General features: G+C 23.1%; 3 protein-coding genes across 3 annotated transcripts; 1 reads left to right on the top strand and 2 right to left on the bottom strand.

The window, feature by feature from the left end:
• The first annotated feature begins 1,048 nt into the window (after positions 1 to 1,048).
• F4813DRAFT_320258 (L-lactate dehydrogenase) lies at positions 1,049 to 2,938 on the top strand. Its single transcript, XM_049240986.1, has 4 exons — positions 1,049 to 1,230; positions 1,288 to 1,339; positions 1,403 to 2,246; positions 2,328 to 2,938. Exons 1-4 carry the CDS (start codon positions 1,116 to 1,118, stop codon positions 2,595 to 2,597), a joined length of 1,281 nt encoding a protein of 426 aa, XP_049094387.1. The 5' UTR covers positions 1,049 to 1,115; the 3' UTR covers positions 2,598 to 2,938.
• F4813DRAFT_377967 (PEBP-like protein) lies at positions 2,703 to 3,796 on the bottom strand. Its single transcript, XM_049245303.1, has 3 exons — positions 3,296 to 3,796; positions 3,231 to 3,240; positions 2,703 to 3,174 (listed from the first exon to the last, which is right to left on the bottom strand). The coding sequence occupies exons 1-3, from the start codon at positions 3,513 to 3,515 to the stop codon at positions 2,826 to 2,828; spliced, it is 579 nt and encodes a 192-aa protein (XP_049094386.1). The 5' UTR covers positions 3,516 to 3,796; the 3' UTR covers positions 2,703 to 2,825.
• An 822-nt stretch (positions 3,797 to 4,618) lies between these two features.
• F4813DRAFT_394703 (uncharacterized protein) lies at positions 4,619 to 5,245 on the bottom strand (the record flags this gene model as incomplete). Its single annotated transcript, XM_049247597.1, has 1 exon — positions 4,619 to 5,245. One exon carries the CDS (start codon positions 5,243 to 5,245, stop codon positions 4,619 to 4,621), a length of 627 nt encoding a protein of 208 aa, XP_049094385.1.
• Positions 5,246 to 17,443: the final 12,198 nt, after the last annotated feature.

Here is a 17,443-nt window from a genome sequence, read left to right as displayed (position 1 = left end):
ATGCAAGAATATCGCATCAACCTCTAGGTTTATATAATGTGTGATATGTTGGGTTCTCCCTAGATTTCAAGAGGCTTGGAGGCGAAAGTCTCGAAGCTAAGGAGAATCTAAAAAGGTAGGTAGGTAACTATTTTATCTTTTACCTGTTAAGAATCGTATAATTGGTCTAATTGCAAAATCGAAGCTGAATGTCCGCTGATAGGTATATCTTAGAACCAAACTTCTCATCTAAGTTTGATGTTATTATCATAACACGAACACGCCACTATCCCATTCGTCGCCGTTCTTTCCATGCTTAGTATGGGAATAGCGCCCTAGCACAACGTTTTCGTCCCCGGCCGACGTAACGGGTAGCATGATACTCTGGACTCTCTCAGAGGCAACTGGTAGCGCAACATCTTCAATTCCAGCCGATGTCGCGGGAATTGTGTCACTAAATCGGAAAGTTTGTTCGGAGATCGAGAGTAGAAGGCCGAGTGAAGTGCGAGGGTGTATCCCTTTTTCGCACCAGTCCTGCTATCTGTGGGAGAATGCATTTGTCATCGTTGGCTATCGGTATTTGTTGCATGAAAATATGTTGAGTGATGGGACTACCAGGGAGGGCCTTCGACCGTTTCCGGACTCTCGAAGAACTGATTAGTGGCCATACTCCAAACAATTGGCTAAGACTCATTGTATCTACTCCTTAGAGAGTTGTCGTTACGTTGTAAAAACGGGTTCGGATGGAGAATGTTCGGAGTCTCGCCGTCTCAGGGGCATTATGAGTTTTTGTTTTCAACTGGGAGGATATACAAAAATCAATAGACGGGTACAATTGGTCAATTGGAAGGTCACAGGAGTATATTCAGATGCGAATAACTATATATCTGCGTGCTGCTTAGTGTTGTCTTCGACTCTATTACCGCGCCATATCCTTAGGTAGTTTTGCAGGCAAATCAATGACCTTGTGCTGATGTCATCAGACGTCTTACGGCGCCGTCGATCGGGCGCTGTTCTATCAGTAGAAATGTATAAAAAAGGAAGGAATTTTGCCAAGAGATATTGAAGTCGGCAGACAATCACAAGTAGATTTCGAAACGCATATATACCATTGACTTATATCCTTAAGCGCTACTATGAGCAACCCGGATAACCCCAACATCAGCCAACGTAGCACGCCGCAATGGGGCCTCTATCAGAGGGAACTCTTCTGGGCACCGAACGAAGGAAAGCACACGCCTTTTAACACACGTGAGAATCGGTACCTGTATATAATATGAGCATCGCGCAATCTAACGGAACCTATAGACCCCGATAAGCTGAGGGAGACGGCTAGGGAGCGCCTCAGCCAGTCTGGATGGTACGACTGTCCAATTTACAAAAAAAAAACCAATCATTGAATCATATCTCACCTTAATTCCAGGCACTACGCATCTTGTAACGCCGGCCTCTCATGGACGCACTACGCCAACCGACAGGCTTTTTACCGGCACCAAATCGTGCCTCGAATGCTCGTCGACACAGACCATCGGGACACCGCAACCACCATCTTTGGCCACCGCGTCGCAGCACCAATCGGCTTCGCACCTATCGGCATTAATCGGATCTACCACGCGACGGGGGAACTCTCCCCTGCCAAGGTAGCCGGCGAACTGAACCTGCCGTATTGTATGAGCTCCGCCGGCAGCTACAGCATCGAGGACGTGGCGCGCGCCAACGGCGACGGCGGCGCGCGCTTCTTCCAGCTGTACTGGAGCCCAGACGATGCCGTGGCGCTGTCGATGCTGCGACGCGCCGCGCAAAACGGCTATACTGCGTGCATGCTGACTACGGATACGTGGCAGCTAGGCTGGCGACACGACGACGCGGCGCATGGGAACTATGCGTTTTACCACGAGCACGGAGCTGGCGACCTCGGGCTCAACGACCCGGCGTTCCTAGATCGTCTGCGAGAGGCAAAGCTGGACCCGAAAGATCCCAAGGACAAGTACCGCGTGGGCGCAGACTGGATCGACAAGCACATATGGCACGGACACTCATTCTCGTGGAAGAGACTGCCGTGGCTGATTGAGAATTGGAAGAAGCTTAGTGGTGGAAAGCCGTTTTGCATTAAGGGGATCCAGAACGTGGCAGACGCGCGCAAGGCGGTTGAGCTGGGGGTCGATGGGATTGTGGTTTCGAATCATGCCGGGCGGCAGGTCGACGGCGCAATTGCGAGTCTGGATGCCCTGGAGAAGATTGCGGAGGCGGTAGGGGATAAGATATACGTGAGTTTAAGAAAGTTACTTGCGTCCTTGAACAGGGGAGATGCGAAAATAACAATATGATACTAATAGCTACCTATACAGATTATGTACGACTCGGGAGTCCGGGGTGGCGCTGACGTCTTCAAGGCTCTAGCCCTTGGAGCCAAATTCGTGTTTATAGGTCGTCTATGGGTGTACGCCCTAAGTTCAGGCGGCGAGGAAGGCGTGCGTCATGTGATGAAGGGACTTTTAGCAGATTTTGACATCTTGATGAACGTCGCAGGGTATCCAGAACTGAGAGATATCAATCGCGATGCTTTGGACTCCCTGCCGAAGGGGGCTTACTTCCCTTCTACGACGGAAATGGCATGAACATGCATAACGCTTACGAAGGGGTAGTTGAGATATCGTAAACGGTCATGTATGAGATTACGAATGGAGAAAGCGATAGCAATGAGTAATAAATTGACACAGGGAATATAGGAGTCATAAATGTATTCGACACTGAGCGAACGCAAAGCCCTCTCCGCCAAGGCTTCTTCATATAATATACATTCTCGTGTTCGTAGGCCATCCCGTGTTCTCATGTATATTTCCCACTCAACCCGTGACGTTGAAGTAGTTCGCGGCAATGGGATCCTTCAATCCAGCAGCCGTGATGAACTTGGGAACGCTAAAGCCAGTCTTCTGACTCTGGAGCATCTGGTTCGCGGCCGCGGGGACCTGCCAGTTCTCTGGCTGTTCCCAAAGTAGGTTTGTGTATCGGTGCGGGTGAGGGGGATTCTCCGGCTGAGGTGCCGGGGCAAACCACGCCACGGGGCCGTTGGCAGTGGACGTAAGCGTGCTGACCCCGTCGGCTGACGAACTGCCGCTAGCCTTGAAGTCTCGGATCACGGTGTGAAGATACGTAGCTGGCTGACCCTGGCCGGGATTTATGAAGTTGGTCGATCTAGATCATATGGAGTTAGCAACGGTCAATAATTTCTGGGAGTCGTTGAAGCATACGCATCGAGGTCTGTTATCAATGATCAGCTAAGCCGGATTGTTAAAATTTCAGACATAGAACTTACCGATCAGCATCCACAGATAGGTACCGTTAGCAGGAATGCTCAGACCAATGGTCGGTTGCCTTGAGGTTTCGGTTTTCGCCAGTGCTAGACCGGGCGTCACAGACTTGGACCCGAACGTGACCTCGAGCTTTTGCTCCACAACGGGGGTGAAGCCCGACGGAGTCTGAGCAGCTGAAATGCCAGCAAAGGCCAGCGCGGACAGAACACTAAAGCTCTTCATCTTGAATATCAAAGTCTACGATAATAATTACGTGTGAGTCGACGATCCGGCATATTAGGTAGGCTCCCAGGAGCCGGGTCTGATATAAATACTAGGTCGTCATCGAATCGCGTGTCTTGCGCCATATCTCATGAGGAGCTCTTCTCCATTATTCAGGGGCTGGCAATATACTTCATACTAATGCCGCCACTATTCAGTTTATATAAGATTGTTGGCTAAATAGGCAATTTTCCTCATCGGGCTCGGTCGACTTCTGTGCATTTCCAATCTTCCGTCTTGGCGAATTACGAATTAGCTATAAGAATTTACTCGAACGCGGGGTCTCCGCAAATTGATGGCAGTTGAACATATAGTCTAACCTGGATTTTTATATTGATTGCCGATCAACTAAATAAGATCTGCCTAGACTTACCTCTGGTATGAGAGCCTGGAGAGTATTCTATCGTTCCCAGGAAAGTTTCTCCTTAGTTATAAGACCTATGGACGCTGAATTTCGGCTGCCTTATAATTTGAACAGACAATGAATTTTAACGCATAGGTGCTACTTGTTAGACTTTGGGGGAGAACATCGTCAAGATTGTAGAGAAAACGGCGGGCAACAAGGAGATATATAGGAACAATTATTAAATTAGTAACAAAGTGTCCACTAGGACGACACCTACGCAGTTCAAAGCATCGAAATATCAACGCCATGAGATCTAAACAAACCCGGGTGACACACCTTTCCAACCAAACGCACCCGATTTACATAACAGATCTCAGAACTTGCAGCCCTATGCTGATACATCTAGCAAAACGCGTACGGTCTCGTTCGTAGCTTCCACCGAGTTTCCACGCCCAACTTCTCAAGCGAGCGCATCCATGCGAGAAGAAAGGAGGCCGAACGAATTGCCTGTCCCATCTCTCATAGCCTGTCTCTTATGACCTTGACTGTACGCGATCCCATCATCTCTTCTTTGATCTGGCACGAACGGAGTCTCTTCATCGGTCTATTCATAGCTAACTTAATCTCCTTCATGACCTTGCGGCTCGTAAAGACTTTGGTGTTTGCCGATTCGAGAACTTGTCCTTTTTGAAGTTTTGCTTTCTCTACCTTTTTCTGCTTACGCCTTTTTTTGTCGCTCTTTATGTGTCTTCTGCAGAGGCGGAGATGAATATGTAGGGGGTAATTCGGGAGAAGGTTGCATAATAGTAGACGGCGTAGGGGGAGATACAGTAAGAGATACAGCAGTAGGAGTAGTGGATCGAGGGGGCTTGGCGGGAGGAGGAGGTGTTGTAGAAGGAGTTGTAACAAGAGCGCCACGAATAGCCAGCTCACAAACCAGCTTGATTACTTCGCGGCTGACTAGATTCGATAGATCACTAAGCCCCATAGCATGGAGTACTTGTGGATTTAAGGTCATTCTCTGGGGCGGAGTATCGTTCGCGACGGGTTTCGTGTTGATCATCTCTGCAGCCTGGTCACGTTCGATTTCTAAACGAATATCACGAAGATGATCAACCTTTAGCTGCATTGATTTTATCCTAGATTGTAATCTCTCTCCCATGAGACTCAATTTAGGCATGATCTCATCGGTCACCAGTCTGTGCCTCTCTTCCATCTCTTGCAGCTCATTGCGATGAGCTTCAAGATTCTCTCCATGAATTTCAAGGGCAACTTTGTATCTAGCGGCTTTACTGATTACCCGGGGGATCTTCAACTTGTTGGAACCAGGTTTTTTGGTGTCCATCGCGTCAGTGTTCCGGTCTTCAGTGTCTTTTTGGTTACCACCTTGAGAAGTCGTGGCGAGATTGATTGTTGATGTCGTAGGGGTAAATCTTGGACTGCATTTTCTTCTTCTGGGGCATCTGGTAAAGTAGGTAGGTGGTTGCCTTGGTTTGAGGAGCTTTACTGACCTTTTTGAAAGCATGTTTTAACAATGTGGTTGCACGGGTGATTTGGTTCCCTTGACATCCAAGTAAAAGAAGACCATAAAAAATATAACATCGTTTTTATTATTGATTTTCGAATAATAATATATTAATGATTAATTATTATATTAATGTTTAAATTAACTCGATTTTTTAAAATGAAGTTTTAATTTAATAACGTAAAAAATAATAATTTAATGTATATAATTTAAAAAAATATTATATAATTAAAATAATTTTATAATTTCGTTACGTAATTAAGTTTTTACTTATATATATTAATATAATATTTTTTATAAATGAAAGGTTAAAATTATATTATAAAAAAATAAAAAAAATAATTTTATTTTATTATTACGATTTTATAAAAAGATTATAATATTTTTTATTTATTTATATTATTATTTATTAATTAAAATTATATTATAATTAAAGTTTTAAATTTTTTAAACTTTACGTATTTATATTTATTAAGATAACGGTTATATAACCTCGTCACGTGATTAAGGTTATGTTTACACACCGCTTACGTATAACCCGTACATTTATATAATAATAATTTTAAACGTATAATAAAAATCCATTAAACGTATAATATATCCATTTTTACGTGAAATAACTTAATATATTATTACTTATTTAATTTATATTAAAATTAATATTTGTTAAATTAGTCAGCCATGTTAAGTGACTTGAAAATCTTTAATCTTATGTAAAATAACGGTGTAACACGCGTTCCCACGATTTTACCTTAATTAATTAAATGATTAGTAATATAATGAATTAAACCTTATATAACGCTTATTTAATACGTATTAATTGTGTGACAATATTGTTTTTTAATGAATTTATAATTTTATTTAATTATATTATAATATTTGTATTTAATTAAATATAAAATTAAAATAAATAAAAACTAATATATTTATAATTAAATTTCATACGTATATATAAGTTATAAGTTTATATATTTAATTAAAATAATAATATAAAGGTTAAAATTATTAATTTAATTAATTATATTAATTTAATTATTAATTTTATTATTTTATAAATTATTAAAAAAAGATAATAAACATTTATTATTATTAAATTATAAGTTATTAAAATTATTAAAATTATTAAAAAAGTTTTAAAAATTATTATTAATAACTTTATAAGTTTTATAACTTATAAAAATTAAATATATATTATTATATATATTATTATATATATTATTATTAAAATGGTTATATTAAAGTTATTATTAAAATTATTATTTATTAACTTATCGTATTTAATTAATTTTATTAATTTTAAATTAACGTAGTTAAATTAATAATAATAACCTTATGTTAATTTACTTTTATTTTACGTCTTTACCGGTATTAAATAAACTTTACATTTAAGGTTAAAATTTTATTATATAACGATATTTAACAGTTATTATAATCATTTTACCTTAAAAATTAATTATAAGGTTTTAAGGCTATATTAAATTTATATTTTTTAAAATTAATAAAAATAATTTTATTTAAATTATATTATAATACTTTAAAAGGTAAACTTTTAAAATATGCTTTTTAACGTTTATAACTTTAAAAAGGTTTAAGATTTTAAATTTTAAAAGTTTTTATTTTATTATTATTTAACTTTAAAACGCCATTAAAATAAAACTGATGGTTGTGTAATATTGATATAAAGGTACTTTATTAATGATAAAGTGCCTTTATTGCCGATAAAAAAGGAAGAGATAAGGTATTTAATTTTATTAGGTAAAGGGGTTAAGTATTTATTATTATTAGAGTATAAGAATATGATATATTTAATTAACCTTAAATAGATTTCTTTTTTAAATATTTTAATATATTAATTTTAATATTATTAATTTATTTATTATTATTTTATTATTATTATTATTATTCCTATTTACGTATATATTTATTAATATTAATTAATATTATTAAATAATAGTAACATAAATTAATAAAGTTAAAAAAATCATTATTATTTTAATTTAAAGATTTTTACTATAATAATATAAATAATATTAATATTTTTTTTATTTTATTTCTATAGTTTATAATAAATTATAATTTTATTTTTTTATATAATTTATTTATATTTTTAATAAATTATTACAATTTAAATTTTTTATTTATAAAATTATTATTATTTATATTATTAATTTTTTTTATTATGTTTTAAGAAATATAAGTAAAGAATTTAACGTAAGTATAAATTTACGTTATATATAATTTTATTAAGTAAAAAAATATTAATAAATTATATAAGTTTTTAAATTATTTTTTTAATTAAATATTTATATTTAATATAATATTTAATTATATAATAATATAATAAGAAAAAATCGACCTTTAAATAATTACGTTTAAATAAAAAGTAATATAAGCATTTTTTATATTAATAAATTTTAAAATTATCGATAATAAAATATTATATATACGTTTAATCAAAAAAATAATAATTAAATATTAAAAATAATTTAAAAAATTTACGGTAAATAATTTTAAAATATTATTAAAATAATTATAATTAATATTATAAAATGTATTAATGTAAAAAGGTATTTATATAAAGAAATATAACATTAATTACGTAAAGATATTTATTAATTTTATATTATTATATAATTTATTTATATAAAATATTATTAAATTAAAAATAATAAAAACAAAATAACTTAATATATTAACGTAAAAAGTTTTGGTTTATAAAATTAAAAAAAGAATAATATATCTTATTATACGCGTATTTACATAATTACAAATATTAATATAATAATATTAAATAATTTTTAACCTATAAACGTTAATATATACAATTATACTTATAAAGTAAATTTTAATGTAAAATATTATATTTTAAGCCTTACCCCTTTTTAACTTATAATATATATTACTTACTCCACAATTAAAATAAGTATTACCTTTTATTTTTAACCAACCTTTATTAATTTTTAATATTTCATTACTAACTTAATAATTAAGATTTATTTTTTAACCCTTTAATTAATTACCGTTCTTAATATACATCCCCTCTTCCCCCTTTTATATACTTAACCCAAACCCGCTACCGCAAAATATACCAAATTATTTATAATAATTAACATAACTTTAATAAAGTAATTAAAATAATATTTAAATATTACTTAATCCCTTTTCCCTTTTTTCATTAACTTAATAAAAGTATAATTTAAAATATAACCTTAAATATAAAACTAGTTAAATATAACCTTTTCCTTTAATTTCGGAAAATATATTTGGACCTTTTAAACCGCCACTAAATAATTTATATATAATATTAATAATTTTATTAAATATTAAATTAAGCAAAAAAAATTAACCTACCAAAAATTACAATTTTTCTTCTTAAATAATTCTATCGTTTTTATAAACATCTAACCTCCCCGCTTAAACCCTTATACCTATTAATAACCAATAAATTCAAACCTATTATAATATTTCTCCAACATAAGTTCTTAACAAAATATACCCTCCAATTATTATAAACCACTTTAAAAAAGCTTAAAATAATAAAAATAATTATATAAAGAAAATATATAACATTTTTAAAAATAAATTTCGATTTTTTTTAAACGTATATTATATAATAAAAATTTGATAAATATAATTCCATACCATATTTTCTACTATTTTTACTAAAAAAATAACAATTTTTTTTTTTTATAATATACCTAAACATTAATATTTTATAAATATATATATAACCATAAAATAATATTTTAATATAAAATAAAATAAAATATAATATCATTAAAATTAAATAATTATTATTTTCTACAATATAAAAATTAAAAAAAAAAATAAAGGTAAATTTAATATAAAAATATTACAAATTATACTTAATAAATTATTATTATATTAATATATTTTTAAACTTAACTTTAAAAGAAAATAGTAATTTATTATAGTTATATATTAAATATATTATAATATATCTCAATTATAATATATATTATTTATTTTATTACATTATTTTAAAAAATTAGCTAATAAATTTTAAATATTTATTAAAACGTTTAAAAATCTTAAAAAAATATATTAATTTATAATAAATATTAATAATAAAAATAGTAATAATAATAAATATAATATTAATTAATATTATATTAATTAAAAATATTAAAATATTAAAAATGCTATTATTAAATATATATAAAAAAAAATATTAGTTAATTAAATATTTAAAGAAAAAACGTAAAAAAATTAAAACCTAATAAAAAACTAAAAAAGGCTAAGTAAAAAAAAATTATGTAATTTTTTTAACCGAATATAAAGGTATTAAAAATTTTAACGTAAAAAAATCTAAAAAATTTATTAAAAAAAAAAAAAAATTAAAAAATTAATATATAATTATAATTTATTTTTTAAATAAATCTTTCTAATATTAATTTAACTTATAAATATTAATTTTTAAAAAATTTAATAATAAATTTAATATTAATATTATATTTATTTTTAATTAATATATAAAAAATGTATTTTAAAATATTATATTAAATATAGGAATAATATAAATATTAATTATAAATAAAAGTTAATATTAAATTTTTATTAATAAAAATTTAAAATATTATAATAATTTAGATATTAATTGCGTTAATAAAATTAATATATGTTTTAAAAATAATTTATTTATTAAATTATTAAAAATTATAATAGTTAATATTTTATTTGGTAAAGTAAATTTTTATATAATAAAAATAAATATTTTTTTTTTTTATTAAAAATATAAACTATTTAAAAATATACTTTAATAATATTATTAATTAATTAATTAATAAAAATAATGTAATAATTAAGGTTATGTAAAAATAAAAATAAAATTACGCCGTTTGTATATATATTTTAGTTATTTATTTATTAATAAATTTTATGATTTATTTAATAAAGTAGGATATGAGGTAAATATTAAAAATTTTAAAAAAATTAATAAATTTTATTATTATTGTTAAATTAAAGGTAAGATATTTTAATGTTTTAAATTTAACCTTAAAAATCTTAATATAAATTTTAATTATAAAATAGTTATTAATATTATATATTTAAATAAGAAATTGGTTTTTTACGTAATTAATGTAATAATAAAATTTTAAATAGCTTGGTTTATAAAAAATATTTCCGTTAAAAAAATTTAAAAAAAATTTAAATAATATTAAATTGATATATATTTGGAACTACTGGATATTTTTAGTTATAATATGGGTACTAATTTTAATAATGTTAAATTTTGTAATAAAATTTATTTTATAAAAATTATTTATAATTAAATATTTATTAAAATATATTAATTAATTAATAAAGTAAAAAAATATTATAATTTAATTTAGAAAATATATAAAATTATTTTTAAAAAAATATAAAAATTAAAAAAAGTTTACTTATAAATAACAATTAAAGCTATAAATAATATAGTAAATTTAAATAGTTTTATTTTTATTTTATTAATTTTTAACGTTTATTTAAAAATTTAAATAATATAAAAAATTATAATTAAAATTAAAAAGGTTAAGGCGTAAAAAATTATTTATAATATTATAAATATATAAAATAAATTAAATATTTTAAAAATATTATTTATATTATTATTTATTAGTAATAACGTATTAATTTATTATAAAAAAAGCAAATAAAAAAAATTATATAAAATTATTATTATTACAAATAAAAACGTAATTATTATATTAAATACGTTAAAAAATATTTTAATTTTTTAAAATATATATATTAAATTATATATATAATTAAAAAAATATTTTAAAATTTATTTATTATTATTATTATTTTAGTTTAATTTTAATAAATATAAAGTTATATTCGATAAAGATTTAAATATATTTATTATAAATATAGTATATATTAATATTAAAAAAAAATAATTATATTTTTATTTTAAAGTTATAATTAAATAGAAAAATAATTATATTAAAAAAATTATATAAAACCTTTAATATAAAAAAATTTAATACCTTTTTTACAAATAGTATTTTATAACTTAAAATATATAATAAAATATTTTATTAAAACGTAATTATATTTAAATTTTATATAATTTATAAAATTAAAAAGAAGAATATGTTAATATTATATAAGAAATTATAATTTATAATATAAAATTATAAAAATTTTAATAAAAATTTTATTATAATATATATTTTAATAATTTAATATATTAATTAATATTTAATATTAATTTTAATATTTATATTATAATAATAAGGTATAAAAATAATAATTTAAGATCTTTATATAAAAGATAATATATATATATTTATCTTTAAAATTAAAAAATAAATATTTTAAGGAAATATTATTATAAATAATTAAATTTTTATATAAATTTATAAAATTAAATATATATTAATTTAAAATTTATTTTAAATATTATTAAAAAAAATTAGGTATAATCTTATTAATATTTAATTTTTATTTATTAATTATAAAATAAAATTAATTATTTAAAATTATAAATTTATAAATAAATAATATATTAAATATTGGTATAACGGAATTTTTGGCTAAAAAGGATAAGGTTTTTATAAAAATAAGTATTAAAATAAAATTTTAAAAGGTTTTAAAATTAAATATAGTTAAAGATTTTAATAAATTATAAATTATAATTTATAAAAAAATAATTTTTATTATTTAAAAAAAATAAATTAAAAGATTAAAAGAATTAAATTTAAAAATATTTAATATAATTAAAAGATTTATAAAATAATATATAAAAAATATTTATATTATGTTTATTTATTAATTTAAAATAATTTTTAATTATTTTACAGTAGTATAATATATAGAATTTAAATTAAAAGAAATTAAAATTTTTAATATAAAAATTAAATGGTAAATAAATTATAAAGATTAAGGTTTTAAATATATAAAATTAAATTTTTAGGATTTATATTTATACGTTTTTATAAATAGTTTATTTATTAATAATAAAAATATAAATTTTTAAATTAATTATATTATAATATTTAATAATAAAAGATTTATAAATTATAATAATAAAATACGATTTATTGGTAATATTATTTATTAATTTTTTATTAAATATAAGTATATTATGTATAACGTATTCGTTAATAAAATTTATGGAATAGTGTAGGATTTTAATATAAATAATATTATTTATAATATTATTAATATCATTTTAAATTAATTAAATTTTTTAATAATTTCTTTTATTTTATACATAAATTCTTTCTTATTATACTAATATTTTATTTAAATAAATAATATTAATAAAAAAAATTAATAATTAATCTTATAACTTTAAAATAATTATATAAAAATAAAAAAATTAATAATATTTAATAAATATATGATAATTATAATCTAATAAATACAATAATAAAGGCGTTTTTAAATAAAATTATAAAAATATTAATAAAAAATAATTAAATTAATTTATATTTAGAAAGGTAAATAAAATGCGGGGAAATTAGGAGTAATATTAAATTAGTATAATAATAAGTTATTAAAGTTAATTATTGATATTTATTTAAACGTAGGTTATTATAAGAAGTAAAGAAGGATATATTAAGAATAAAATAATATAATATGTATTAACGCAATTTTATTTATGGAATAATTATTAATTTAAATTATTACGGTTTTATTCTTTAACCGTTATAAGTATATATAATTATAGATATATAAAAGTATAAATATATAATAGTATATATTTAAACTAATATAAATATATGTTAATATAAATTATAAGGTTTTATTTATTTAATTATATTTTATAATTAATTAATTGTAAAAAGAAAATAGAGTAAGTAATGGTTATATAATATTGATATAAAGGTATTTTATTAATAATAAAGTATTTTTATTGCCGATAAAAAAGAAAGAAATAAGATATTTAATTTTATTAAATGAGGGGATTGGGTATTTACTATTATTAAAATATAAAAATATATTATATTTAATTAGCCTTAAATAAATTCTTCTTTTCTTAAATATTTTAATATATTAATCTTAATATTAGTAATTTATTTGCTATTACTTTATTATTATTATTATTATTTTTATTTACGTATGTATTTACCAATACCTTTTAAGATATTAAAGTCTTATTATATATCTTTTTATAAAAGATAATACTTTAAATAATTACTTAATCCGTTAATATAAATTTTAAGGCTAATATTAATACATAAAATTACTTTTAAGAATTTTTAATAACGGTTAATTTTAAACGTTTAACCTTAATAAAGATAATAAATTAATTAATTATTTAAGCTTTTTAATTTTTAAATACCTTTATAAATAATGTTATAACTTTTATATAATTATTTTAAATCTTGTATTTTAATATATATATACTTAAGTAACTTTTTAAGATATTATACATATTTTAAATTGTATATTTAAATTATTATATAATTTCAAGATAAGGTTTTAATATAATTTAAATAATTAATTATTTTAATTTAATAATCTTTTCTTTTTATTAGTTATATTTATTTTTAATATGTATATACGCGTTTAATTTTTTTAAATAAAGTTTTTATAAAACCTTAATTATTTTTTATATTGTTTAAAAAAAAGGAGGTTAATTATTTAAGGTTAATATTATTAACGGTTAACTTTTTAATAAGGTTTTTATTTTTATTATTATTTTTAAATGGGATTTATGATGAGATTACGTAATGAGATTATGATAACGATAGCATAGATAAGATAGCTTAACTTATTTCTTATTTATATAGATCAAAAAAATTTCATCTTTTTTATTAATATAACTTTAATTTTTCATTTATTATAATATCTAACATTTAATAATTTTATTTTACCAACAACTTAAAGGCTTCCAATATAATATTATACCATATTTTTTATCTTAAAAATTATAATTAATTTATCTTATAATTTTTTCTTTTATTTATCTATTTTAAATAATTAAGATAATGATTTTTTTATTAATTATTTTATAAAGACTTAAATTATAAATATTACGAAACAATTTTATAACATTTAAGACCTTAGAAACTTTAAACCTAATCAATTTATTTAAAAACCACCCCTATTTTTAAAACAATCTTAAACAACTACCTAATTATTAACAATTTAATCCTACCTTATAAATAACCTACTAATCTTATAAATAACCTTATAATCCTTAAACCGTAAATTTAAGCCTTAATTTCTTAAAATTATTAATTAAATCAATTAATACACTTTAATTTCCTTAAAACAAACCCACCTTTTAATATAATTAATTAACCATTACTTTATTACAAACTTATCTTTTAATACTTTAATTAACTATTATTTTATCGTAAATTTACCTTCCCACATAATTAATTTATAATTATTTTATTACAAACCCAAATATCCAATCCCTTTATAAAAAAAATAAACTTACCCTATTAAAATAAATAAACAAAAAAATAACATTTTTAAAATTATTATATTTTTAAGAAAATATCCTTCCCTACTTATAATATAAAAACTATAATAAAATTAAATATAACAAATATTATTTTATACCAAAACCTTTAAAATAATTAACATTAAATATAACAAATAATCATAACCAACCTAATATATAAAAAATTTAAATAAAATATTTAAAGAATATAACCCTAAATAATTAATTAACACACATAAGTTTTACTAGGCATTTAAAGTAGTAGGAAAATATATATCTTTTATAATATCATTGTTAAAATAGGAATATATAACCATAATTTATTAGATAAATAAAATAATGATTATATTACTATTATAAAATTTTATTTTATTATTATTATTAAGAATCCTTTAATCCTTTAAGCATTTATTTATAAAAATTATATAACTTTAACCAAATCTAAAATTACCCCTAGAATTATAAGAAATCTTACTATAGAACATAACCATAAATAATAATATAATTAATTATAAAAATATAAAACCAATTATTAAATTTTTAGGTTTATATATACTAAAGATAAACCTTATTTCCCAAGATTTATAAGCTCTACCAATCTACCAACCACCAATATCTCCCATAAATAAACAATTGTATATCCCATTAACATTTAAACTAAAAGCCCTAACACCACACTATATCTTGGTGGCACCCGGTACACTCGTCAACAACGCCAAGACATTGCAGACGACTTCCTGACCAAAGAATTCAACCTTAGCGATAAAATGGTGGAAAATCTATCGTCTACTACCTTGACCATTAAAAACCTATAGAAAATTATGAAAGAAAAATAATTAAAATTCTAAAATAAAACGTTAAATTTAGGAGTATAAAAACCAGAAAATATATCTAAAGTAGTTTTTAAAAATAAAATATATTATTGTAATATATCCTTATTATTTAGTAAATAATTTATTAATATAATAAAAAATTATAATTTATAATATAACCGCAAAATTATTAATATTTTTAAAAATAAAAAAATAATTATTAAATTAATTAATAATTAATAAAATAAATATAAAATAGAATAAATATACCCTTTTAATATGGAAAACTAAAAACTAATTAATATAATATTTAATAAAATATATAATAAAAAATAATTTAAATAGATAAAAAAATTTATATTATTTAAATATTTATATTTTGTTATATAAAAAATGGTTAATAGTAAACAAAAAAATTATGTAATAATAAATTTATAACTATTAAATAAATATATATTATTAAATATATATTTAATATCTTGATAAAAAAAGATTATTAATAAAATAAAAAAATAATAATATTTTATTATAATTAATAACTTTACTTTTATTCATTAATTTTCTATAGTTAAATAATATAAAAATCAAATAATAATTATATTACTTAAAAAATTTAAAGTATTTAATGTGGTATTAATAAAATTTTACAATTCTAGATTATATATATAAAGATTTATAAATTAAAGATTATAATTATATAAAGATTTTATTAATATTTATATTAATAATGTAATAATTTATAATTATATAATAAAATAATATAAAAAATATTTAAAAAAAATATTTTAATTATTTAAAGATATTAAATTTATATTTAATTTTAAAAAATTATTTTTAAAATATTTATTTATAAAATTATTAAAATTTATAATTAATAAATTAAGAATTATTATATTAGAAAATTATATTAAAATAATTAAAAAAATTAAAATATTTATTATATTAGCAAATTTAGAAATATATATAAAGATAATAAAATTTTTGCGAAAATATATCCCTTAATATTTATAAAAAATTTAATTATTTTAATAACAAAAGATTATATTATTAAAATAAAGTTATAAAAATAAGAAAATTCTTATAATTTTAAACATATAAAGAAAATATATTGTAAAAATATTATTTATTCTTATACCTAATAAAATCAAAACGTTTAAAATCTTTTAAAAAAAATTTAATAATCTTATTTTATTATATTATTAAGATATATTATAAATAATATTCTTTAAGATTAATATATTTAAATAATAAGATTTTGATATATTTATATTTTATTTAAAACACAAATAAAACAAAAAAAATATATTAATTTAAAATATTAATTTTATAATGTTTTTATTTAAAATCTTTATAAAAATTAAAACCTAATATTAAATTATAAAATTGAAAATAATATACCTAATATGGATATGTTAATAGCATTAAATATAATTCTAATTGTGTAAAAAATTAATCATTATATTAATTAATCATAAAATAACCCAAAACATTATTAAATAAACAACATTATAAATATTAAACGTAAATAAAATGAATAATAAATTTATAATAGCATCCACTTACTTATTACAATTTTATTTAAAAATATATTATATATTAAGATAATTAAATTTAGTATTGAATTGGTGCTGGTGTATCAGGTGACCTTGACCCTGATTATGTGATCATATTTTTAGTATAAGTACCATTTATGGTTGCATACTGAACTGGTGCTGGTGTATCAGGTGACCTTGATCCTGATCATGTGATTATATTCTTAGTATAAGTACCATTTATGGTCGCACACACCCATTTTAC

The sequence above is a fragment of the Daldinia decipiens genome, assembly GCF_022478715.1.
Source record: "Daldinia decipiens strain CBS 113046 unplaced genomic scaffold F4813scaffold_72, whole genome shotgun sequence".
Lineage (NCBI taxonomy): Eukaryota > Fungi > Ascomycota > Sordariomycetes > Xylariales > Hypoxylaceae > Daldinia > Daldinia decipiens.
Note: the sequence above shows the minus strand (reverse complement) of the source record. Positions and strands in the feature narration are given on the sequence as shown.